General features: G+C 39.9%; 1 protein-coding gene across 1 annotated transcript; it reads right to left on the bottom strand.

The window, feature by feature from the left end:
* Positions 1-319: 319 nt before the first annotated feature.
* CHODL (chondrolectin) lies at positions 320-26603 on the bottom strand. The gene is made up of 7 exons (XM_054270443.1): positions 26516-26603; positions 11357-11669; positions 10532-10689; positions 6777-6824; positions 6325-6408; positions 4876-4978; positions 320-836 (listed from the first exon to the last, which is right to left on the bottom strand). The coding sequence occupies exons 1-7, from the start codon at positions 26601-26603 to the stop codon at positions 752-754; spliced, it is 879 nt and encodes a 292-aa protein (XP_054126418.1). The 3' UTR covers positions 320-751.

Genomic DNA, 26603 nt, shown 5'->3' with positions numbered 1-26603 from the left:
AAGTAACAACTAATAGCTGCCTTTAAAGGGCACACCATTAATGAGGTATCACTTTCCAAGTTTTATGTTGACCTTGAGCCAATGTGAAAAAAAGTTATAGTCATTCCCTGGCAAAATGAATTCATTCTATGACAAAGGACTTTGATGAATCCTTGAATTTTGCCACATCAGGTTGATGTCACAATATGATGGCTGTTTCTGTCAGCAACCATGTCATTATTTCATAAAATAATATTTGTTCCCAAGGTTCAAAAACTGTGTTAAGTGCGCAAATAAATACTAAACAAATATTTTGTATCAAACTTTTATGCAAAGATAAATAATTGTTACACTGTAAAATTGTCAGTTCCATTTACTGTACATTGACTATACAATACAATGCATGAGAGACTAAAAGAAACAGAGGGGTTTTGTTTAACTACAAACAGTCTTAAAACTGACATACACTGTGGATATTTCCCCATAAAAACTTCAAATGCTCTGTTCATTTCATTGCTCACAACTAGCTAACTTACATCTCTTAGCAAAATAAACACATACCCTTTATTTAGCATGGCATATTTTGTAACTGAATTAATAAACAAACATCATATAAAAATGATCTGACCATTTGCCTCAAGGGGGAGCTTACAGTTCATTCTTGTAGATCCTTTGCATTTTCAAGCCATTCCAAGCTAATGTTCTTTGACGACATTATAATACAGCCTCACTGCAAAATGTTATTTTTGCCTCGTTTTCAGTCAGTAAATCATTATACCTCCATGCTACTGTCCTTCCTGGGTGTCTTTGAAATCCACAGTGTGGACTGGTTTGGACTGGTTTTTGTTCTTCCTTTACTGAAAAATAAAAATACAAACCATTTTCAGTCCATGTGTGCCTTTGCAGTCCTGATTCAGTTCTGTGACCAGACCTGAGCATCCCATCCCCAGATCTCAAGGCCACATTTGGTGCTCTCACAGTGTGGGCTCCCCATCCATTACCAAAAATACCAGACCACTCTGCTTAGCAGTGCTGCTCCCAGGAACCGCACTGAACTGGCCTGGATGTTTTTTATTTCTTTTTTCCCAGTTCCCATCCAACCACACCTCTCGTACAGAGCAGTCTTTTCAGAGAACGACTCCGTTTGACCAGGGCTGGTGAGAGCTGAGCACTTCCCTTGTCTGGGGGGAAGCAGAGCACACAAACCCCCTAAATCCATGCCCAAGGTGCAGCCCACCCACCCCAGTGGGTACCAGACTCCTGCCCACCCTGGGTACAGCAATGGGGTCACTGTGCATCCCTGCGCCAGCGAGCCCCTTTCCCTTGGGGCTGGACCTGACACCTCATGAAGTGATGGCACATGGATCAGACTCCTGGCAATGAATGACTGGTAGAAAGCTTCCCGAGGGCTAGTTTTCAGTCAAAACTGTCAACAGCAGGTTTTGTGTTTGGTGTTTTTTCAATTTAAAAAATAAGATAAAACTGGTTCCAAAAAGTACCTGCTCTGCAATACTGCTGTGTTTGCTCTGATTTTTCCATGGAGCCCTGAGGCACCCTGAAAGTTTATGGCAGTCTTTCCACATAGCAAGAAATGCCACAATACACCATCTTTCTTCACCTAAATTGGCAAATGACAGTGCACTCCAGACCACTGAAATAGGAGCCACTTCAGGAGCCATTGGAGCTGCATTTCTGTGAAAATGCTTCAATCTCTGGGTAGAATATTTCACACTGGTGATTTTTTGGGTTTTTTTTTTTCCCAATTAAATAAAAACCAGAAGAGGAGAAGTAGCCCTACATAACTCTGTAAGGTGGAAACCTAAAAGTCCCAACAGTCCTACACATTCAGTTTTACTCCTTTCCTGGTGAGTTACTGCAAGCGAGTCTGAGTTGATTTAAAATGTACTTCGAGGGTGCTGAATGCTACAGTAGTTTTCAGTCCCTCCAGACTTACCTCTGAAGTCCTACAAAGTAATGCATTATGTACCTGAGCCCATTGGAGTAACTGGAAAGACTCCCTTTGGCTTCAGTGGACTTTAGATCAGGCCACAATGCTATAAACAAAGCAATTGCAATGAATCGAGTAGTTCCAGCGCTTCCTTCTTAAAGAAACGAAGTCACTACTCCCCTCTGGATTAATCCAGCAAAAGCAGGCACAAATTAATGATGAAAGGCTTTGAATGGAGAGTCCTTGCCACACACAGCAGGATCAATTTCTAAATACCTTGGATCAAATGTGTCAAATGAGCTTATCTTCAACACACCTACGCTGATTTTCACAGCTGGTTCAGGAAACAGATTTTAGTGACAAAGGTAAGATGCAATAAATAGCTTGAGCATGTTGGTGTTTTGACCATCAAATGCAATCATAGAAACTGAGAAATATACCAGGTTGGAATTTAAACTTTCTGCAAGGCATTCAGATGATAATGGAGATGGGTCTTTGAAGCAGTTTCTCCTTGCTTCCCTGGAAGAAATGAAAGGGAAAGCATCTAAGCATGAATGAGCTGATCATTTCTGCCAGCTACAGGGACGAAGTGCTGCTCTGCCTCATTACTACCCTTCAAGAGCCCAATGACAGGCAAAATTAGTCATGACCTTTCAAGCTAGGCATGTCCTGGTTGGCCATGGGTTGTGGCTTTCAGAGGAAAGGTCACCATGTTGTGGAAGCCTAAAAAAGAATGAGAAGTCAGGTTCATGTGGAAAGTTGGGGGTCCCTCCTTCCCCAGCAGGACAGAATCCCTTTCCTAAAGTTCTAACGTGTCCAGATGATAAGTTCAAGTGATTGTTTCTTCTTCTGATTTGGTTTTTGCCCAAGAGCTTCATATTTGTGATGAACAAAAATGGTTTGCAGGGCAGGTCGTAGGTGGAAATCAAAAATAGATAGGAAAATATTTTTTAAAAAACAGTTTTGTGTCAAAAGATAAAATACTTCATTTTTGGTGATAGTTTTTTTGATCTAAATGATTTTTTTAAATGGTTTAATTTCTTTATTTAAAGGTTTTGATGTAACTCAAAATAGACATTCTGGGAACAAAAACAAACAAACAAACAAACAATAAAACAGAGAACCCTGTGTTGCATCAAAACCATTCTGTCCTTGATTTTTGTATCATTTCATCTATCAAACTAATCAGCTAACAGAAAAAAAAAAATGAAATCTTCCAAGGTGAATTTCCAATATCTGTGTCATGCAATTTTGAAATCTTGGAAGTTCAGATGAATTACTTCTGGATGAAGTGCTATAGCATCAAAGGCCTGATCAAAGCCCACTGAAGTCAACACTACTTTTTCCATTGATTTCAGTGGGCCATGAATCTCTCACTGCTTTCCCAGGAGTATTCAAGGGCTGAAACTTTTCTCAGAAATGAAGGACTTGCCAGAAAAGCTACTAAGATGTACCATACTTACCAAGAAATCCAGGGCCACTGTAATAAGGGTTCCAGAATTCAATTACTGTGCAATTGTTAGAGTTATACATATTATTATTTTACTACTCTTTTCTGATTTGCACTTCCAACCCTCTGCAGCCCCAGTGGTGAGGTTTATATATAACATTTCACAGGCTTTGTGAAATCTTTATTTGCCTGTCATAAGACAGGTTGGAAAGTGTACATTTTCCTTTTCTTATAGAAAATGCATTTTAAAAAAATCAAGTTTGTTATGCAGACCTCATAATGTCTGTTCTTTATGGCTACTTGTTTCAATGAGGCATGGAACCACGGAGTACTGCTAATATCACTGTACATTCACTCACACAGAAACAGCCTTCACATTTGGAGTGTTTTCTCACCTGAAATAAGTTACTGCAGCTATTGGCAGGAAATACTAAGTAAAAACCATACGGAAAAAATAAAGAGCTAAAAATAAGCAGGAATTAAAAAAAAAAATTCTTAAAACTGTGATATCATATTCCTTTTAGTTATTCCTGGTCTTCAAGAGAGAAAACAGCTTACAAATCTGCTTATTGCTCTTAATATTTTAGGTAAACAGCATTTATCTATAAAACATATTTCAGTTGAAACTCTTCTGGATTACATGAAGCTGAAAAGACTTACTGAACTAAAGGCTAAATGATATTTCAGAGTTCCAGAAATACTCTGTTCAGAAAAAAATATTAATTATATGCTGTCATGTCTTTATGTATCTAAATCATATTTTGAGAAAAATGAAAAGTCCAAAGAATTTAAAAGCCTGAAGCAAATTGCACTGTATTTCAAAGGCTGAAATGTTTCTTTTTTGCATAATAGTACCCCTGCTTGATACCACAACTATGAATACATATCTATTTATTTTATGCATCCTCTTAAGCACATACATGATGTAAAAAGGCTATCACACTAGTGTCTGGCTCAGAGCAAGCTTTTGCTTTTCATTTTCAATTTCTGTGCTCCAGTGGTCCATCTGTTGCTTGTATGGTATGTGCAGTGGAACAGGATTAAGCAGCTGCTGGCCCTTAAGTTTTCTCCTTGGAACAAATTTTTAATTGAGGTTAGAAATTGAGTCCTTGGGCTCACCCTGTATCTGTGAGGGACTCCTCAACTATTTCCCATAGCCCAGGTACTTTAGAGGTGGTAATCACCATAAAAGAGATGAAATAAAAGTGCTGACAACAGCCCTGCCTATCAAGTGGTCTGCAAAGAGACTTTCTTCAGGAACAGGTGGAGTCCCAGCAGCAGCATCCTTTGAGACCTAGAATTATCTCAGCATGTTGTGGAAAAAGCCTGAAGGTGAATGTTCAGCTGTAACAGCTGTAAACTACTTGCATTTTAATAGATGAAAAGGCACTTATTTGCATATTTCGGGATAGATGTAAGCAGTCTTTCAGTAGGAATAGCTTGCCAATGGAAATATGAATTCTGCATCATAAAACCACTATGGAAAAGTATATTTTACCTTTTATGAAGCATCTGGAAACAGCAAGTCCCAAAAGCCACCAGTATCAACAGCAGCAGTGGTATAGTGGGTATTACAACATAAATTAAATTCGGAATTATACCTACAAGACAAAAATTCTCATTAATGTCTCCCGTGTTGAAATGCTTTTAACCATGTCAGGAAAAATCTGGAGTAAAATTACAGGAATACATTAACTTACACAAAAGAACACATATATTCCTTCTATAGGAAGAGCTCCAAAGAGAAGTCAGCAGTATCAAGAATAATGCAGCGCTTGAGTTATATGCAAAATGTATCTTAAGGTCTTCAATTCTGATATTTTCCAATTTTTTAATTCACAATTCAAGTGTTTTGATGGAGTACATTTCACTGTCTAATTTTTTTTGCAGTCCATTTCAACTGTAGACTCTGTCATCTTCGTATGTGGATTCCCTGCCCATGCAGGACCACAGGAGGAATGAGCCTGGCTCTCATCTTCCCTTTCCCCTTAAAAGACACATAAATTCTCTCCTTGACTAATGGGGAGAGCTAAAGGTGCTCCTCTGCAGGTGCCTGCACAAAAGGAGTGGGAAATGGCACAAGCTGAGGCTCTATAACCTGTCTGCAATAGAGGATGGGGTCTGCAGCTTCCAGAAGGGTACTGTTTCTCAGTAACCACATGCCCATCTTCTGTACTAGTAATAAAAGTAATAATAGGTAATAAAAGCTCCACAATTTAATGTACAAAGTGTGGAGCTTTTATTACCTATTGTCCTATTTTGAAAATATTTTCCCTAGCAAGAATAAATGTCAATATTCATGCTGTGTTTGAATTTTAGAGTCTTGGCACAATTTGTATTAAAAGCTATAATTGATTACAAACCACAGTTCATCCATATAATAATTCCTCTGGAGTTAAAAATAATGGAAACACCAGTTAGGAAGCTGGCTCAAATCCAGACAACCAGTGGGCAAACAAAGTACCCCCTTTCCATAACCCCATGGTGCAATCCTGTAAAATCCAGGGCTGCTCCTTAGACATGTTCAGTTCCTACAACTCTTCCTGAGCCTCAGGATTTCATTCAGAAGATAAATTGCTGAATGAAGCAGCCAGGGGCATTGCAGAACCTGGGCAGCAGGTATCCACTTCCCAAATATCACCTCTACTGGGAATCTCAGCGAGGCACTGAACTCCTCTTAACATGTGGTTTTCCAAAAACACAGGGTACCTGGGGGAGCTATGGACATGGTGTTTATTCTAAGTTTGGCAAGACAAGGAAATAATTTGTTTCCACAGCAACTAAAAGGACTAAACACTTTAAATGTTATTCAAATATATGTATTTGCAGGGCACTTCCCAGGGAAACAGACTGTTTCTTCCTATTGACAAAAATGGAAACTGAAATATTAATTTAATTCCACTGTTAATATTTTTAGCAGAACACTACATTCATATGAACGCATTACCTGTTTCAGTAGCAATAATATGATACTGATCTTCTGGTTTGCTTGTGTCATAAGGATTTCCTGCTGGCACTGTTGGAAAAATATCTGAAAAGGAGATCAGACATTTTAGGAAAACAGTAAAAAATATGGTCATTATGTAGTTAATAAATTAATAGTAATTATATTTTAATTTATATTGGTAAAATGAATGTTTTTATGATTTATTAAATATACATGTAAACAGGATTTTATTACAAAATTGGAATTATTTCTGGAAGAATTACAAGCAGTATTATGATGAAGAACAGCCATATATTTGTAGCTGTTGCTCTCTGAAGAATGACTTTTTCCTATGTTTTTTCAGTTCTTAACTGTGCCTGTTAAACTTGAGCAATTTTGGAGGCTCTTGAATGGTATCCTTACAATTATGTATTTACCAGTGCAATGGAATTTAATGCATCAAAATTTCTTACCGTATTCTGGCTCTGCTCTGTCTCCTAATTCTTTTTCTAAGACATTATCTGTTAAATCAATATTTGAAATTGATTGTTGAAGAATAAAAAAATGTGTGCAATAAAACAAATGTCTCCATTTTTTTTCATGCAGTATCACAGAAATAGATACATTCCCCCAAACAATAATTGCTTAATTCTTCAGCATTTCATCTTTTACCAAAGACACTTTGCAAACTAGTGTCAGATCACCTCTAATTCATACTTTTTGCTCCTTAGAAGGCTATAGTTTAGTCTAGATTCAATTCTTGGTGGCCTCTGATTTAATGGCTAATGGTCAAACCCTAACTTCCTGAGCTGAATAAATTGCCTAACACATCCAAAGCCTAATTTGTGCAGACAATTCTAGAACAATATACGAAGTTCTCTCTATCATAAGGTTATACTAACTTAACAGTGCTATGTGACTACAGTTCTGAGTGTCTTGATAAATGCAAACTGCTAGGAGAAATCAAAACAGCAATAAAGCCTACTAAATAAAGGCAATTATTTCACCTACTCTGGTAAAAAATAGCTACATTTGGCCTTATATAAAGAAAGACACCAAGATATCCCAAAGAACTGAGCTGCTGTCTCTTGACAGCAGCAGAGGAGATGAGTTTTTAATTTGATTGCATAATCAAACCTACAGGAGCAGGACAGGAACTGAATGAGGTTGCAATTACCAACCTATAATTAAGTTTTAGATTGCTGAATGATCAATAAGACCCAAAGCCAGACTGAACATTGCAGCAGTAAACGCTGTCAAGGGAGGGCTTGGAAAAATAAAAGTGTCCACCAGAAATGTAGCTGCTGCTTGAGCAAGGCTGCCTAATGAGCACTGTCCTGGAGACCTGCTGATGATACAATTAGATGCAACTTTATCAAAGTCACCTGCAACCTGTTTTGACCTGTGGCTGGTATTATGCACCCTACACTGAATGCAGACAGGAGAGTTGTGAAAAACAACATATTCGGATAACAAACTGAAATTCAATATGCATGTGGCACTTCAGCACTCCTGGTGAAATGGATGTATTTTGCACTGCTAAGAGCTGACACTGAAGCCTTTACAGTGATTTGAGAGGGGAAAAAAGGTCGTTTGTAAGTCTCACTTGGTTTGAGATAACAAATGTAATTTTCCTACAAACATTGTGTTACTTTCTTCAGGCAGTGAAAGAAATTACATATATCTATTTATATACATTTTGCATCTACTCCTTTCCTCTATATGACAGAAAAACACATTTCTGGAGAATACTCTGTTTTGCTGAAGAGCACAACTCCAACAGTTTGGAAAATAAATAGCTACAATTCAGTAGTACTGCATTTAGCTGCATAACAATGTCAATACTAACAATAATCTACCTATGCATTGTTTGCCTTATATGCCTCATTATAAACTAATAACCCACTTTCTACCTAGAGAAAGAAATATAAATGTATTTTCATTGTTACTGTTATCACCTTGTTTTCTGACAATCCAAAATATCCAGCATTTTCTCAGATGGTAAAAGCAATAGAAAAAGCAATTCTTTATCACATCTCAACAAGAATGGTAAGCCGTTCACTAGTACAGAATAATTATTTAATTTAAATTTGTTTGCTTTTAAAGCTACAAAATAGACCTGAAACCAAACCTTTTTAATAAAGCCTGCAATTTCTGACGTAAAAATGTTGGGCTTTTAACAACATGAAACATTTTTATTTTGCTACACTATTTCAAAATAATTCTAACAGTTCTAAAAGTGATAAAATTGTCCCATTTCCTTGAAAGGCCTATGATGATTAGTGATTATCATAAAGAGTGATAACCACTAACAATTTCAAAGGCAGGAACAGGTTTTGGGGGTGGCAGTACGCCAAAACACATTGGTATATCAACTCTGCCAAATATTTAATATTTGCTGGCAATATTAATTACCATTAATATCCCCATTAAGTGACCAAAAAGTGAAAAAGATATGTATCCACCAAAACCAGAGGAACAAAATAGTCTGGATCTGTACGGGTAGACAGATCTCTACAAAGAGAGTGATAATTTTCTGATCATCAGCATAGAGAAACAAGGTAGGAAACTGCAGAATTATATAGCTCAAACAGCTGCTAAGAGTAGGATTTCACAGAATCATAGAATGGTTTAGGTTGGAAGGGACTTTAAATAACAGCTTTTTTCCAACACCCTACCATGGACTGGGACACCTTCCATTGTCCCAGATGGCTCAGAGCCCAGTCCAGCCTGGCCTTGGACATTCCCAGGGATGGGGCATCTACAAATTCACTGGGCCACCTGTGCCAGGGCCTCACCACCCTCACAGTAAAGAATTTCTTCCTACTATCTAATCTAAAACTACTCCCTGCCAGTTTGAAGCCATTCCCCCTTATCCTGGTACTACAGACCCTTGTAAATAGTCTCTCTCCATCTTTCCCATAGGCTCCCTTCAGGTACCGGAAGGCCACAATCAGGTCATCCAGAGCCTGTTCTTTTCCAGGCTGAACATTCCCAGTTCTCCCAGCCTTTGCTCCCAGCAGAGCTGCTCCATCCCTCTGATGCCCTTGGTGCCTGCTCTGGGCTGGCTCCAGCAGGTCCCTGTCCTTGCTGTGCTGGGAGCCCAGAGCTGGATGCAGCCCTGCAGGTGGGCTCTCAGCAGAGGGGGCAGAGGGGCAGAATCCCCTCCCTGCCCTGCTGCCCACGGGGCTCTGGGTGAGCCCAGCACACGGGGGGCTCTGGGCTCCCAATGGCCAGGCCATGGCAGCCTCTCACCCACAGCACCCCCAGGGCCTTCTCCCAGGGCTGCTCTGGGTCTGCTCATCCCCAGCCTGGATTGGTGCTGGGGCTGTCCTGACCCAGGTGCAGCACCTTGGACTTGGTCTGTCAAACCTCATGAGATTCCCAAGGGTCACCTCTTGAGTTTTTATTAGTTAATAAATGAAATAAATCCATCATTTCCTATACATTCTTTCAGGTTAGTTTTGAAAAACAAACACACCAAAAAATATTTGAAAACATTTGCATAGTCCTGCTGAAAAACACGTTTTCATTTACTTTAAGTATGGCCAAGAACAGAAAATTTTACAGGCTCAAACTGGAAAGTTTACTTTTTATGTCCTTTCTGGTTTTGCACCTTGTTCTAGTTTATAGTTCACTTTTCCTCTATTGACATATACAGAACTTATGTCATGTCTGAAAGTACAGCCAAATTGCCTAAGATCTGTTTTTTCTGACACCATCTCAACTAGCATGCATCTGCTTTTCATATCTCTCTAAGTCTACATGCATGAGTGCAGAAATTTTTCCTGCTGTTCTGGACTTCGTTCTTCAAACCATAACTTTTTAAAACAACCACCACACGTAAGTTGGTATAAAGTGGGAGAGTTGAAACTATGAGGACAGTGCTATATTTTTTACAGTAGGACCAAGATGTCATAGTCATCCATAGAAAGTAGAAAAATGTACACTTAAAACACTTTGTAAGGGAATTAATTAAATAAAAAAACCCCTGGAAATCCATGATAATGAAGCTAACTTTGAAATCATGCTTGTTAGATGTAAACAGGTTTATTTAAATGTACTAAAAATGTATTTTAATAGTTGTTATTGACATATCATATCCCTTGTTAATGCCAGCACAGGCACACACCAAAGGAATCAGTACCACAGGCCAAAAGATACTTGAAGATTCCCTCACAAACAAGACAATGTCCCACCAGTGAAATATAACTTCAGTTTTACCTACCTGGGGCATATTTGCAGATAAAATTGTGCTTCATGTTGCATCTGTCATCGTTCCATTGATAAAGGTATGGCCCTCCCAGACCAGGGTTTGCAGTTGGCTGGTGATACATCACCACACAGGCTTCACTTCCACAGGAAGGCTCATCTGTGTACCAGTTTCTAGTTTTTGAAGATAAGGTTCATCAGGATGACAAGGAAAAGAGTTTGCATCAATGTAGAAGTATCAACCCAAACAGTCCCATCCTCTTCCCACAACCTTTCTGTGAAAGACCCAAGAATATCTCTGAATATTAAACAATTCTGATCAAAACACCTCTGCAGAAATAACACCCTACTGCTCTGCTTTCCTCCCTATAAGACTCTTATCTCTCCCCTTGTTTTCAGTTCTATGATTTGCTGTTACTCTGGCCTTTGGCCTCATCAGGAAGTTAAAGGATTTTCAAAAAGGGTAGAAGCAGAACAATTTATGCTAAGCATCTCACAATAATTTATTTGGTGGCTGGCTCCCTGATTTGAGGTGGCCAGAGCCCTGCAGAATTTACCTGCCTGCTTTCAGACCACATCTGAAGGACTCTGCGTGTGGCAGAACAACCTCCAAACATCCTGCAGAGGCAAACTCTGGGGGTGGGAGCAAAGAAATTCATAGGCTGAAGCCGCACACACAACGCCATCCTGTCACAGCTTCAAATTCAAAACCCCGATTGCCAGCTACCCTTCATCTGGACAAGTCAAGGGGGGGATTCCACAAACTTCATGCCAACAAGCAAGGTTTGGCATTTCATTCCTTTCATTGGAACCTTCTCAAGGAGCAGTTTCCCACCCTTACCTGAATGGTGACATACTTCCATCGGCCCACTGGTAGAGGTCGGGGCAGGCACTCGACGTGGCCAGTCCATCGCCGCTCCTCCACAGCCCAATCCAGAAATCACCATCAGAAATCCCAGAGCCTGATTTGGTGAGGTTCTGCAGCATGTTTTCTATCAGCTGCTGCTCAGCTTCACTTTCCAAGCTCAGCAGAGCCCCGCCATCGATTTCACAGGCCTGGCGGGCCTCCTGGAAGCCCACGCGTCTGGACAAGTCCTGGAAATAGGCTAGTTTGTAACAGGAATGCTTGAAGGCACCATAGCACACCTTCTGGCCTGAAAAACAAACACATGGGGCTGTTCAGAGCACAGTGATGAATATCAAAGCTGCAAGAAAAGAATACAGCACATCTTGCATATGCTGGTGAAGGACGGGAGATTTTTGCCAGAGAGGATTCATGGTGATAACCTAGCACCACTGAAATCCTGTGCTCTAATTTAAATTTCAAACAGCACACAGCTCATGGGAATCTATGCCATCCTGCCATGGCCTGTGAAACTCTCCAAAACACTGAAGATTCCCAATAGGCTCTAGAAAAATATTTACTTTATAATGACTGTACCATCAGGACTCTGTTATAGCCAGGATCTGTTTGGAGTGTATTTCCTTGACTATTGCATACTAAAGGACTAACTTCACTTTTATTGTGTAATCAGAGCTATTCAATTTGAAAAAAAAAAAAAGTTTCAAATACACATGTTTCGTGGCAAGAAGCAGCTGAATTTTTTTTGATACTTTAACTTTGAGAGGCTGTATATGAGAGAAACCCATAGGAACTCTTCACTACAATGGGCTGAGGCACAACCCGTAAAGTCTATGGGAGGAGAAAGTCTGCTCCTTATAGTTCTTTGTTTGAGAAAGATTTGTTTCCTAAGTCTGTTAGAAAGTCTGTTTACTAAAAAAGAAAAATAATTATAATTTTCAACTCTCTAGAGTTTATTCAAGATATACAAGATGAGGAATTAACACACTCACTTATCAGCCACAACTGAACTCCAGTAGGTTTATCTAGGGACAGAATAAAGCTTCTAAATAGAAACATCTCTTAAAAAAAATTAAATCAAGTTTTCCCAGTATAGAAATTTATCATTGCAGAAGAAAAGTATGAAAATTTATTTTGTTAAGTAAGAATGACTGAAGGATACCAAAGTAACAAAAAACTACCAGGCATTATCTAGACTGTTTAGAAATCAACAACAGTCATTATTATACTGGAAAATTTGGACAATGGATAATGGAAAATCACACAATTGGCTGAGCTGGAAGGATCACTGAGGACCACTGAGTTCCAACCTCATCCCTGTGAAAAACAGCCCAAGAGCCACACCATGTGTCTGAGAGTGTTGTCCAAAATCATCTTGTGCTCTGTCAGGTTTGGTGCTGTGACCACTGCCCTGGGGAGCCTGTTCCAGTGCCCAGCCACACTCTGGGTGAAAAACCTTTTCCTGATATCCAATTTAAATCTTCCCTGACACAGTCACAATTTCAGGCCATTCCCTGAGTCCTATCACTGATCACCAGAGGGACAAGATCAGTGTCTGCCTCTCCACTTCCTCTTGTGAGGATGTTGAAGACCACAATGAGGTCCCCTCTCAGACTCCTCCAGGTGGAACAGACCAAGTGACCTGAGTAAGTCCTCATAGAGCTTCCCCTCAAGGCCCTTCTCCATCCTCATAGCTCTCCTTTGGGCACTCTTTAGGAGCTTTGTATGCTTCTTATATTGAGGCACCCAAAACTGCTCACAGCACTTGAGGTAAAGCCACACCAGCACAAAGTACAGTAATTTATTGTACTGTATCAGATTTGCATCTGAAAATCTCGTATTTAGTCTCACTTTTAAGCAAACCCAGATACGTGACTCATGTAAATAACATCTGAACATGATTTATTCTGTTTCACCTTAAAAAAATTGCAATTTGTCACTGGGAAACAGCAACATCCTCACATAACTTCAGCTATATTTATGCTTTCCTAGGCAATGTTTTCCTCTGCACAAAGAGTAAATATCAAAGTAAACAAAAAACCTTAAAAGCTACATCAAGTTCATTCTTTTTGCAATAGCATTTCTTCATTTTTGTAATTAATAAGTAGGATATTTCCAATAGCAGACAGCACAAGGGCTGAGTTGAAGACATCTCTGTATTTGCACAAAGCATAGTTTCAAGTATTTGCAGAGAATAAGCAGATTGTATGAAAGATGCATTAATATAGGAATGGAAAAACAGGATCAGCTCTTGACTTTTAGCTAAATCTGAAAATAACTCATCTTTTTGGAACCATTTCTGTTGTAGAAAGCTAAATTATAGGGGCAGTAGGGATATACTATGCTTAACTTTCTAGGGTTTCCAACAATTCTTGTAATCTTCCTAGAAAAAAAAAAACCTAACAACAAACTCTGAAACCTTCACTTTGCCCTATTAAAGTTCATCTGGAAAAGGACTATCAGGAAGAAAAGCATCTTTTAATCTCATTCTTACCTTGGCAGACAGACTTCTGAAAATTTAGCTGTTTATCAGTAATTAATCTACCAAAATAACACAGGAACAAAGAACAGTCAAAAAAAAAAAAAAAGGAGAAGCTTGTGCCACAGATATGGAAAAAAACAGGCTCCAAGATCAGGCAGAGAGTGTCAATTTTGACTTTCTCTGATAATGTCCTGACAACACAATGTATGTCCCAATTTTTTTCCTGATATTTCCCCTTATTTCTATATGTTAGGAGCCTTGCTCCCAATAAATGTAGCAAGGCCCATAGTCCTAGCTGGGCTGTGGTGCTGAAGAAGCAAGGGACACTCCATTTAACAGAGCTGCACATGAAATAATGGGCTTCCTTCTAGGTTTCTTGGTCAAAAAGAACTACTATTATCAAAGTAGCAAAGTGATAAGTCTAAATGTTGCAAAGTGAGAAGCACACCAATGAAAGCTCATTGTTGAAATGAAATCCCAGCTCACTCCCTTGCTCTACAATGCTGACATTCCAATTTTGCTAACATGATCAATTTTCCCCCCAGGAGCTGTGTCTCACTGACAGGACAGAGTGCACAGGGAAGGAGGAGCTGATCACATTTTGACCCTCACTGCTGGGTGAGTGACAATGGCTCATTGCCAGAGTACACATGTGTACACAGCAGCACAAACAGCCAAATCCCAGCACTGAATTATGCAGGACACTAACCACTTCCAAGGAAAAGTGACCACTCCTTTCCCTGTAGTTGAAGATTGGATTCAAAGCAATAATTCAAGATGTACATTCAAATTTAGGAAGAGTGCTTTGTCCATTGTCTTGCTCTTTTTATTTTCCCAGACAATCTTTGAAATAAACTTTCCTTGATTCCTTTCATTCTGTGCACAGGCTTCCCCTTGCATCAAGTAGTAAGTTACGAGCAAATTCAGGTGTCAAAAAATCCTGGTCACAGTTTCAGTCATGCAGGAATTTTCAACCAACTGCGATGAGCAGGCTGATCACTATGGATCATAATTCCTGTGCTGTTCCCCCCTCTCATGGGAAAATAGCTAACTTTGCCTTTATAACACACAATCCACTCCCCATCCCTGCATGTTTCTCAGGTGGCTGAAGTGCTCCCCTCACAGCCTCTGCTTTTCTATGACTATCCCAAAATCTGGGCCAAACCTTCTAGCAGAAGAAATGGATCATTGCTGGCTGAGCTTTCTCAGGATGCTCATCTGCCAGTCAGCTGCTAAATGGGGACTCAAGCAGAAACATAGGCTGGTAAAGACCTTGAAGACCATCAAGTCACAGCAAGTGCTGTTTCTGACCTGCTCTAAGTCTTGTATCCATAAGCTGTGCTGTGATATTGTCCAACTGTATCAATGCTGCATCAATGTTCAGCTCCATCACCCACACCAAGGAAAGCAGGTGGGACTCTACGGAGCAGCAAGGAGGATGACAAGCATTTGTGATGCACAAAGGCAAAGAGCTACTACAGCCCTAAATATGTGCCCAGCCTGCTCCCATTGTGCACTCAAAGCAGGGAGCCATCTCAGAGCCATCAGAATACAGATGTGAAGGCCCAACTTCTATCCAAGGGTTTGCAAGTTAAAACCTTGAAGCTTTGTGGAAGACTTTTTCTTCCTTCCCTTAAACAGACCAGAATAATTTTTAAAGACACTGTTTTTATTGCAGATGTTTGGGCAGGGTTAAGTCGCTCTAAAATCAAGTTTTACAAAGTGAAAGAATTGGAAAAAATGAAAATTTGAATGAAATCAAACTCCTAAATTACTGGTCTTTCATTTCTTTTTCTCTCTCTACCTGTGGCAAAAGAAATATTTTCCTCCTCACAGGCTGATCATTTCTGCAAGAATATACCTCCAGAAACCAACAGAGAAAACAGCAAGAAACAAAGAAATAATTGGCATTAAGACCCATAGACACAAAGAATGTGAATGAAGCATGTGAGGCAGAGCAGTGAGCTTTCTGGAAGAAGCTGTGAATTTCTCTTGTTCTAGTTAATTTAATCCCTGTGTTTAGGCAGTGACCTACTCTGAATCTTTTCTTTCTTCTTTTGAAGCAGACTTTGAACCAGTTCCACTGCAGCAGATAAATGTGTTAATGGAAATCTGCAGTTGTGCCTTAATAGCTGGCAAATCAGTTGACATTTTAGTGCTCTTCTCGGAACACACTGAGATGTCAGGTTTTAATGCTTTATTTTTTTCTCTCACTACTAATTTCTGAACTACAAAGCAGAAATAATTTACCACTGAAAAATGACAGAATGGACCACATTGCACAGGAGACAAGATAAGTATGGAAATATCAACTATGTGCTACTTTACCTTATTCTAACACCTTTCAGCAGACTCCAAAATTAGTTCTACAGCAACATTTTGTTATTTCAGCTGTATAAATTGAGCTCAAATTTTTCTGTCCCAATTGAATAGAAACGAGACTTGTAAGCAAGACTATTAGAATGAATCATGCTAAGATACTATACAACATGAATAATCTTTTTTTTTGGTCTCATCATCCCATTAGCTGATGAAAGCAAGTGAGCAGGATTTGCTCCAGAAAGTGCTAGCTACCATCTATATGGGTCAATTTTCATCTTTGGGTGTTTCCCAGAAGCTCCATAGTAGAATGTTTAGATATCAGCCTCAGAACAAGGATATTTATAAACTAAATTATTCATTAAAATATTTCTGGAGATAATTGTACAGGGGGGAAAGAAAATCTCCTTCAAGGAAAAAAAAAAAAAGCAAATAGCAAGCTGTTATTTCCATCAATTATATCTCCATTATCTTTTAATAACCATGCTTCATTAAACAAATAGTAGGTTCCTTGATTACTGTCATGACAGAAGTTACAGCAAAGTGTCATTTAGAAGCAAAATAGCTGATAAAACACCCAGGTCAAAGACTTCTCTCCCTAACAGCATCAGGCTTATTACTAAACTAAGCCCCCACAGGCCCATGAGGGGCACAGAGGTCATTTTGAGTGACACACCTAGCTTAGCTGGAGTCTTTGAAGACATCAGGTAGAAAATAAGCTCCCTGCTGATAAATCCCATTCCTCTTCCTCTTGAACCACACAAACTGACCCTTCTTGAATCTTACAAACTAACCTGCAATCCAGGGTTTGACACCATTAGCATCCACCTACATTAGGTCTGCCACTGCATGTGCACAGCATATGTGAAGAGAGACAAAAATGAATGCACAAAGCCTGATGTACTAAACTCCATTATGTTTTTGTATTTTGACTTTTTTTTTTCTCCCCAAGGTAATGGATTCAGCAGGAAAATCAGAAGAGCACTTGGCAAAAAGCAGTGTGAAATATTTAACAATAACCAGAGCAGCAAGAGCCTGGTGGAGACCTCTGAAAACAAAGTGACAAACAAAAACACAAGGACTTAAAGTGAAAGAGATAATGAAATAGCAAAACAGAAATCTATGGCAACTAACCAAAATCTTCTCTGCCTGTGTTATGAAAACTAGTCTTGGCCTTGAGCTTGCATGAGCTCAGTGACCTCAGGGTTGATTAATCAGCATGCAGGACACTGGCCACAATTTGTTTTCACCTGTCCCTACACCAAGTCCCAGTGATGCACTCCAGAACATGGCCAGGAAGAGACTAAGTGGTAATAAATTTTCCTAATCACATTTTTTTCCAAAGCTGATGCATCTTGTCAGATGGTCTTTGTATCACCCAGTCAGATTTTGCCTGGGTTCAGCTGCTGCTCACATTTTGCTATATTACATTACTCCTGTTGATGTTTTACTGTATCATATTTGCATCCATCCACCAAATATAATTTTTTTTTATGATTCATATTACTTTAAAAAAAAAACCAACTGTGATAACATTTTATAATTACATTCTGTCTGCATTTATGATAAAAGCAAGCTGCCATCTTTTCTCCCAAAGTTTGTAACACTCAAGGCACATCATTCTCCAGCTGAGCCAGTGCTCAAAGCATTGATGTTTCTCAGCTCACAGTCTCCTGAGTAGTTTAAGGAATTCCACATGCTCATAAATTTGACATTCAAATAAAACCTGCTGTACAGATCACATGCCAGCCTTTATCTGATATCTTCATAGCAATCTCTTCCATACCTCAGCAGGTACTTTTTGCTCCAATCCTCCTGAAAACCCAAACCTTCTGAGGGAAAAGGAAGTTGTTACTGATTTACTCTGGATTAAGGATTATGCTTAAAATGTCATCATAGAGCTTTTTCTTAAGTGATTTCCCAGGGTGACAAATTTTCAAAGGTTCCAGGTCACTTTTAATGGCTTATATAAAAACCCTGAGGGTCACATTTGCCTGTCCAGCAGCTGTGCTTCAGGCAGATGTGCACAGCAAACAGTTTGTGTGCATCACATCAGAGCATGCAGACCATGCCTAAGGCGCCTAAATGGAGGCTCCCCACAACCTCAAAACTGCAAAACTCATCTATCAGCCGTTCTTAAAATACTTCTTATGATGGACATCCTTCTTGCTAAATTCTTGTGCAAGTAAAAGTGATGGATGCATTCATAGACAGCAAGTCTAAAATGATAAATAGGATTTTTTTCTATTCTCTATCAAACACAAGCCAGATAACAACTTCAGCCATTAACCATCCCATATCTTGTGAATTAGCAAAGATGATGCAAGAGGTCCTCAGACAAACAGGTGTCTCTGGGATTAATGAAACTTTTGCAAAGAGAAAAAAGCCAGATGATGAAGTTTTAAGTAAAATCAAATTACTGTATTATACTATCTATACAGTTATGTGAATAGGAAGCTACAAAAGATGCCTTTTTCCTGTCCAGTCCTTGACTTTATTTTTTTCTTTTGCCATGGCAAGTGATTTTCAGTAGATTTATTGCTGAAAATGGGTTATCATCTATATGTTAGCCTGTACTAGATCAGTTATTGTGTTTCTAAGCACTTTTGGGGGCAGGGAGTGGGCTTATTTCTGAATGACAACTGTCCTCAATAGACCCATAATAGCTACACCTTTAGAAAAACCAGCAATCAAAAAGGAGACAGTGCAAAGGAGCACCTGGCAGTGCCCATTTATATATTAAATGTTACTCATTCCTAACACCTGGATTTTGCCATCAGCTGAATAGAAATGCAATTAAAATTGGATCTGAGAGCTTCCCTGTACAATGCAGCAAGATTGCTGGTCACAAAAATGGGTGGTTAAGAGCACACATATGACAAGTATTGATCTAAGCAGGTTATTTTTGGGAGATTTGTCAAAGTCTCTGTGAGCTCAGAACCTGTGCTTTTCTAGGTTTTGGGAGGATACAGGAAGATTCCTTGTCCTGCAAAATCTTCATTGTGTTGAAAAAAATGGTGAGAGAATTTGTCTTTTCCACAGCAGATCAAAATTTGTCTGGATTTTCAAAATCCCTGATGTGTTGCTTCAAGCTTGTTCTTGATGTACTGGAACTGGAATACCAGCCAGCATGAAAGCTGCCATCTTCACACAGCAATTCACTTATTTCCCAAAGAAAACACACATTTATTTCTTGTACTTAACTTCTCAGCCCTGGTGCACAAAGGAGGGAACTCAGGCCATTGACAACAGAGCTGTAAAGAAGTAGCTTGATGTCTAAACCTCATTAGAAGCTAATCAACACTTCACCCTCCATAATTACCATTGCAGAAAAACATACAATTACCTGAATCAATACAGGGTGTCTTCAACTGGAAAATTAATATCCATTTTTATGAAAAAATTTTAATCACTGACTCAAGTCATAACTCAGAGTCAAAAAAAAGTCACTAAAGTATTTCCCAAAAACTATTTCTTTTTTCCCCCCAGGTCAAATCATTAAAGCCCTGACAGGTTTCCTTTCTTCTAGTGAAACATATCTTCAATTTGGCATCAGCTCTGGTTTCAGCTATCTAACACATCATAAATTTCAAGCATGAGATCCATTTAGCTTTTCCTGTAATAACTATTTTCCTTTCTTCTGATCATGTGAACTTTACAGGTGTATATCACAGGGCTCGCCATGGCAGTCAGCCACTTCCTTCTCTAAGGGGTCAGCTCACAGCTGCGCTGTCCTGGGGGCTCACAAAAAGTGGCAACATAGCTGCTAAAACAACCCCCTAAAGCTGCCAATTGCCTTCCCTTTTTTAAGGAAAAACTTGGACAGGATCAGGCAAATGATAACACCCAAGTGTCAATGGCATCCATTTTTAACTTATTCAAAATAAGAGGAAATAGAGTGTTTTGGAAAGAGTTACATATCTACAAGTCTGCTCTGGGATGTGGATTCTTTTACCCAGAACTTTAAAACCTTAGAACAAAAAAAAACAACCAAACAAAATACCCCCTTAACAGCTGAAGCTGTTAGCAGTGGGTTTACTTTATTTGGTTTTTTTTAATTCTTATAACACATGGGTTAATTCTTATAAACACAGTGACACAATAAATTTTTTATATATCATAACCTGAAGACACACCAAGTACTCTACAATTTCAGCTGTTTATTAAAAAATCATAAACACTGACAAGACTGGTCCAGAGAAACTGTGGATGTCCCATCCCTGGAAGTGCTCAAGGTAAGGCTGGCTGGGGTCCTGAGCAACCTGGTCTACTGGAAGGTGTCCCTGCCCATGGCAGAGAGTTGGAATAAGATAATCTTTAAGGTCCCCTCCAACCCAAACAGTTCTATGATTCAAATTAAGTCCATTCATCAATAGTTTTCTATGTAGCTATGAAGCCCAGAACAGAATTCACAGAAACTTTTAAGACAGACATACTATGGCAGCTAAGAATTTTTTGTTAACTTGCTGTGGAATAGACATAATAGACAAAAAATGTATCCTGAATGCTTTAAGTGTGTGTGCCTGCCAAGGGGAGCAGGGAATAGTTTTATTCTCCTATCCCAAACCGGCAGATATTTTCACAAATATCCACTTTTATACTCATCAGTCAGTTCCCTCAACAGGTTATCCACTTTTATACTCATCAGTCAGTTCCCTCAACAGGTTTTCTCCCTAGCATAAATGTAAGCACTTCTGATAGTTTCTGCTGATGGCTTATTTCTTATTTTTGCCTCCAGAAGGAAACAGTTGATAACTCTTTGGTCATATCATCACAGAGTATCATTCAGTTGGAAGAGACCCCCAAGGATCATCAAGTCCAACTCCTGGCCCTGAACAGGACCATCCGCAGGAACCCCACCAAGAGTGTTGGCCAACTCTTCTTGAGCTCTGTCAGGCTTGGTGTGACCAGTGACCACCTCCCTGGGGAGCCTGTTCCTGTGCCCAACCACCCTCTGAGTAAAGAACCTTTTCCTGAAAGTCAACACAAATGTCCCCAGTCGGAAAATCCCCGTGTCAATTAAATGAAGAAAAAAATGAGAAGAGAAAACACATACTCCTTCTCAATTATTTTTCATAGCAAGCATCATCCATTCTCAGTAATTTTCAGTGAATTTGAATGCCTTTTTTCCAAGCAGGTGTAGTTACATGAATTTGTTACCCAAGTATTTGCAATAAATGCAGGTAATATATATGGCTGCAAATTGTATTAATTTCCTTGGTTTAAGAGTTTCCTAGGGTGTAACACCTTTTATGCATTCACTACAGGAGTGTAGAGTGCTTTCTTTTTGTGGCAGTTGCACAATTAAAAGAGAAAGCAACAAGCAAAGCCTTGCTCATTCACTGCTCCTAAGAAACTGGGAAATGCCAATCCACATGGAAACTTAAAATTGGTGACAGTTCACTTAAGGCAAAAATCAAGGGAAAGTTGGAGGGGAGGAGAAGTCTGTTAGAATATTTTTAAGGATAACTTACGCTAAAAGAAAATTCAGAGGTAAAGCATCACGGGTTAATTCACATTACATGTAGTCTTTGAAATACAGTGTGGGAATCATCTCACCAGTCATAAATTCTTCCCAATAACCTGTCCATACCTAAACTGACTTACTGACCTCACTGTGTAGACAACTGAACAAAACACAGACAGCATTATCCATTAGCGCAGATCTGCAGTATATTCAAAATTCAAATTTAAATGAAATTAATCCCACTCTTAAAATATCAACTTTTTTCCTTCCCTCCTTATAAAGTGAGCCTAGATCAGCTGGATGCTGCAGCTACATTCAGATTTACTTAGAGACATGCCAACCTTTTAGTTAGGATTCATTAATATTGGTCAGAGCTGTAGGTCCCACTGTTTGTCAGTGGTGGCAGTAGGGACTGCTACAGCAAGAAACTCAACTTCCAACTAGTGAGTGAGAGGTAAGAATTAGATTATAATGGGATTAGAGTGTAGCAATTACTATCAAAGGATTGTTTCATCTTACCTATTGTACGTTAGCATCTACCTTCTTTTATGATCCATCAGAGATTTGCAAAGAGAAAGCCATTATGGGAATTAGTTTCAGAAAAATAATGCTGTACAGAACCCTTTATGAACCAAAGCATGTTCCCCTGCAAACATCTTCTAATTGAGAAGTTTGACCTGCATAGGATCAGACCTGACCTACAGAGAGTTCAAATCAAGGTACAGAACAGGAGTTCAAGCAGGCAGGAGCCCAGCTTTCTCTCTCTGGGAGCAAGAAAAGCCATGTGAAAGCAAGCAGATTGTCCACACCATTCCACAGGGTTTTTACCATAGCTGCCTCCATGGCAGGCGTTTCCTCTTAGGCTCTTTAGCCAAGTGGAAAACTGGGGCTTGACAATTGTGAGTCTGAACTTTGCAATGCCTTCCTATTTTTGAACAAAATGCTGTGAGCAAAAAAGCCATATTCCTGAGAAAGCAGCATGCTGGTCTGAGACACAGCACTAGGATTTTCCACGTCCCTTTCCTTATCCCTGAACAGAACTGCAGCTCGGCCAACCTGCACAACTCTCACTCATGGGGAAGGTAAGCTACACATGGCTGACAGAGAGGGGGATCACCTCTAATACAGAAATCTGACTCTAGAAACTGATTTAAGTACTTGGATATTTCTACCCTGCTACAGAAGGACTCCACCACTGGGTTCTCATTCCACAGTGCATTGTGGAACTTCTTGGTTTGCAGCAAGGTGTGTTTAGCAGAAACACCTATTATATCCAAAATCATCACCTCATTTCACTCTAAGAGCTCAGCTCATTGATTTGCCCCCAAGAAGACAGTGCTCAGTACAGCTGGATAAGGAGAAGAAATAATAAAGAAGTCCAAGGAATAATAAAGGAATTCAGTGCCCAGCTTCTCTTGCACTTCTCCAAGTCTCAGCTTTAGTGATTCCTGAGACCTTCAGCTGAGCAAAAGGTTCTTGTACTATCCGGGCATATCCAAGAAAAGCTTTTGTAGTACAGAACTAAATGCTACATATTTCCAACAAAATGTGTTCAACACACACCTGTTGCACATGTAGATGAGACGTCAGGTTTTTTGTCAGGTTTTATCCTTTCAAATTCTGAGCTGCATTTTTATACTGAAATTTACAGTTCACACCAAAAAAAAAAAATCAAAAAAAAAACCAAAAACAACAAGGCACAACTTTATAGCAGGTTTTATATAGAGAAAATGCTTGCACTTTGACAGACAAAACTCAGGTGTGATAAGCTAGCAAGGAAATTGAATTAAATTAAATCATGCATCTTTTGAGAAAGGGTTTGTTATCTCTAGTCAATCCAGTATCCATGAAGACACTGCTTTAATTCTCTTACTTTGCAGTACTTTATGCAGAACTCAAATCTGATCATAAGCCATGTGAATTCATATATTCACCTCCTTAAAGGCATCTGAAGCAACAAAGTCTATAGTTAAGGGGCAACTCTGGAAGTTTCCTGACTCACCAAGTGTTTTTTCTCATTCAGTGTTTTATATATCCAAGTACTTTTGCACCAAAATAGATACATACTGTTTTAAAATAAATCACTATTTAATCTGCAATTGATGCACAGCAATAGCAAAGAGCAAAACTTTAAAAGCTGCAGAAATACAACTAGACAAACAGCAGTCATTAAGCTATAATATCTATGATTAATACATAGGCTGTTAAATGATTAGTAATAAGATTAGCTTGCATCTCTCCTGCCCAATAGATACTTAAAGTAATTGCATCTTTGCAAACTGCATTATCATCACTTCATGTTCTTTATGATGTCATGGGACAGCAAGGCAGACTCAGCACTTTCTCCTGAGACTGGTTTGGCTTTTTTTCCTATAGGAATCAATTCTCTGGCAACACTAGACAGTTGGATATGGAGGCTGTGAGGACTGCTCACAAAACATCTGTCTAGAAACATTAAAAATTAAACAGCATTTTGCATCACTGTTTAAAACTTCCCAAATTAAAGATGGCAAAGGAATAACACCAAAATGCAAATGGCTTGATGCCAACAATGGTTTTAATTATATCCTAGGAAATCTAATATACTTGGAAAAAGCAACAGAAACCCTTTACTTTAAAAAATGGCATTTCAAAAAGGCGGGCCTTTTCTTCTCTATCCTCTTGACACTGTGATCAAAATGGTAGCAAATTTGCATTTATTGCTAGGTCTGCTGCAAACTTACTGCAGTCAATGGGACTCTTCACAAGGTCCAGCCAGCACTCAAGCAGCCTCACAATCAGCTTGGGGGAGTGATAGGAACTATATATTTATTTGGAATGAGAGCAGTGGAATTTCCTACTATGCCAGATTATTAATCATGACTGAAGCATAAACATTTATTTTTTTTTTTAGGAATAGGTCTGTTTAAGGTATAGACTTATGATTTCAAACATAAGCTTGCTTAAGTCCAAACTGCTGGTTCTTATGCAAGAGAGAGGTAAGATAGATGGGAGTCAGGTGACAGCACACACTGCCCAATTATTCAGTGGTAATACTTCTTGCCTAAAATAGTGTCAGCTACTGCTGGTACTGCACCTATCCATGTGCATGTGCCAGAATATGGGTGTGGTCCTTGAGAGAAAGAAAGGGGGGGGGGGGGGGGGGAAGTTCTTCCAGTACATAAGAATATCTGCAATAAGCATAAATAAATAAATGTGGTTGCTATTATCTAGGAAACCTTTATCTAATGAATACAACTTCAACCAATAAACTAATAATACATAAAATGGTTCTATCTGCTTCAAGTGGCTTCAAACCCTCTCCTGTATTCTATCAGACAAGAATCATCAGCATGATTCAGTGACATGAAGCTCATCACATGGTTTGAAATGCTTCAGGGAAATATGGGGCAGAGTCTGTGCCCTCCCAAAATCCCCAAAGCCTAATGTGCATCCAGGAACAGTCTGACGAGGCAGTATACACACATCACACATGGCTTTAAAAGCTGCATCTCAGTTTCCTATGTCTCAGTTAAACACAGAAGCTGCAGCTGGAACATTAAGGGACTGGGTTTCCTCAGCCACATGGATTCCTGCACTGAGGCTGCTAATGCCAAATGCATCTCATAGATAATTAATCTCCACTATTCCTTTAAAAAAACCCCAGTGTTACATAGCAGTCATATAAATTGTAATACTTAGAACTTTGATGTATCATATAAGCCAGTATAATTCACAGTATAACAGAGGTCAATGAAAGGTTTCAGGTTAGTGTTGAGGCAAGCAAGCTTTTTCAAAGTGTTGGAAGCACTGCTACTTCACTATTATTTCCTGAAGATGCTGGTTTACAAAACCCCAAGAAGTCATCTCAGCTATAGCATTAGAACCTACTTCAAATAGAGCATCATCAAAATGGTCCAGTGACTGCAACTAAGAAAGTTATCTGAATTCAGCAATCAAATGCTTGCAACAAACAAAAAAAACCTACAAAAAAGTTTTGATATGCTATTGTTACATCCTCTGAAACAAAAGTATACAAATGATTTGGAGATAGTTTGTAAGAGCCACGTTCTTAGCCACACATGCACACACAACTTGCTAAGAAACAGAGTGGAGTGTGTAAATCTTTGTTTCCAGGCAAATGCATGGATCTATAGGCACACACAACATATCCCCAAGAGCCTGTCAGCTTTAGTCTGGAGACAGTTAAGCTTAAAAGGGGTCTTTTCACTAAATTTACCGGTTTCTGAGCATATACACCTGCATACTGCAAACACACAGTGGGAGTCTACAGCTCTTAAACCTAAGCTCCAATGCTAGATACAGGTTTCCAAAGTATTGTCTCCCTTTTGGTTTTGAGAGTTGCGGACTCACCCACACCCAACAAAACTATTTTACACCGCACGCTCTTAAAAGTTTGCCCTCTCCTCCCAACAAAAGCGCACACAAAGAAGAAACATCCCCGTCCAGCCGCCAACAAAACTCAGCGCACAGACAGACGCGCTCCTTGGCAAGACGCTCCATCTTTTGAAGCAATTCGAACGCAGCCGGCAATGAACCGGGGCAGGGCAGGGCTTGGGGCTGCCTCGGGACCCCGCACCCCCCGCGCTGGCCCCGCATCCCCCCGCGTTCCCCGCAGCAGCAGCAGCGTCCCCGCTCCGCCGGGCCAGGTGCGCCCGGGATGCGCTCCCGGCGCTCGCTCGCCGCCGATGCGAGCGGTTCGGCAGCGGGCTCGGTCCCGGTTCGGACCCGGCTTTGGCCAGCGGGCTCGGTCCCGGTTCGGTCCCGGCTTTGGCCAGCGGGCTCGGTCCCGGTTCGGTCCCGGCTTTGGCCAGCGGGCTCGGTCCCGGGTCCGCTCCCGGAGCGCTGCGCTCCCGCTCCGCGCACTCACCGCTGAGGACGCGCCCGGCTAGCGCCCCCGGCCCGCACAGCACCGCGGCCGCCAGCACGGCCAGCCCCAGCCCTCCTGCGGCCCCCAT

This window comes from Melozone crissalis, unplaced genomic scaffold (genome assembly GCF_028551555.1).
Source record: "Melozone crissalis strain CALT ecotype California unplaced genomic scaffold, PUWL_Pcris_2 ptg000009l_1, whole genome shotgun sequence".
Taxonomy (NCBI): Eukaryota; Metazoa; Chordata; class Aves; order Passeriformes; family Passerellidae; genus Melozone; species Melozone crissalis.
This window is presented reverse-complemented; position numbering and strand designations above follow the sequence as displayed.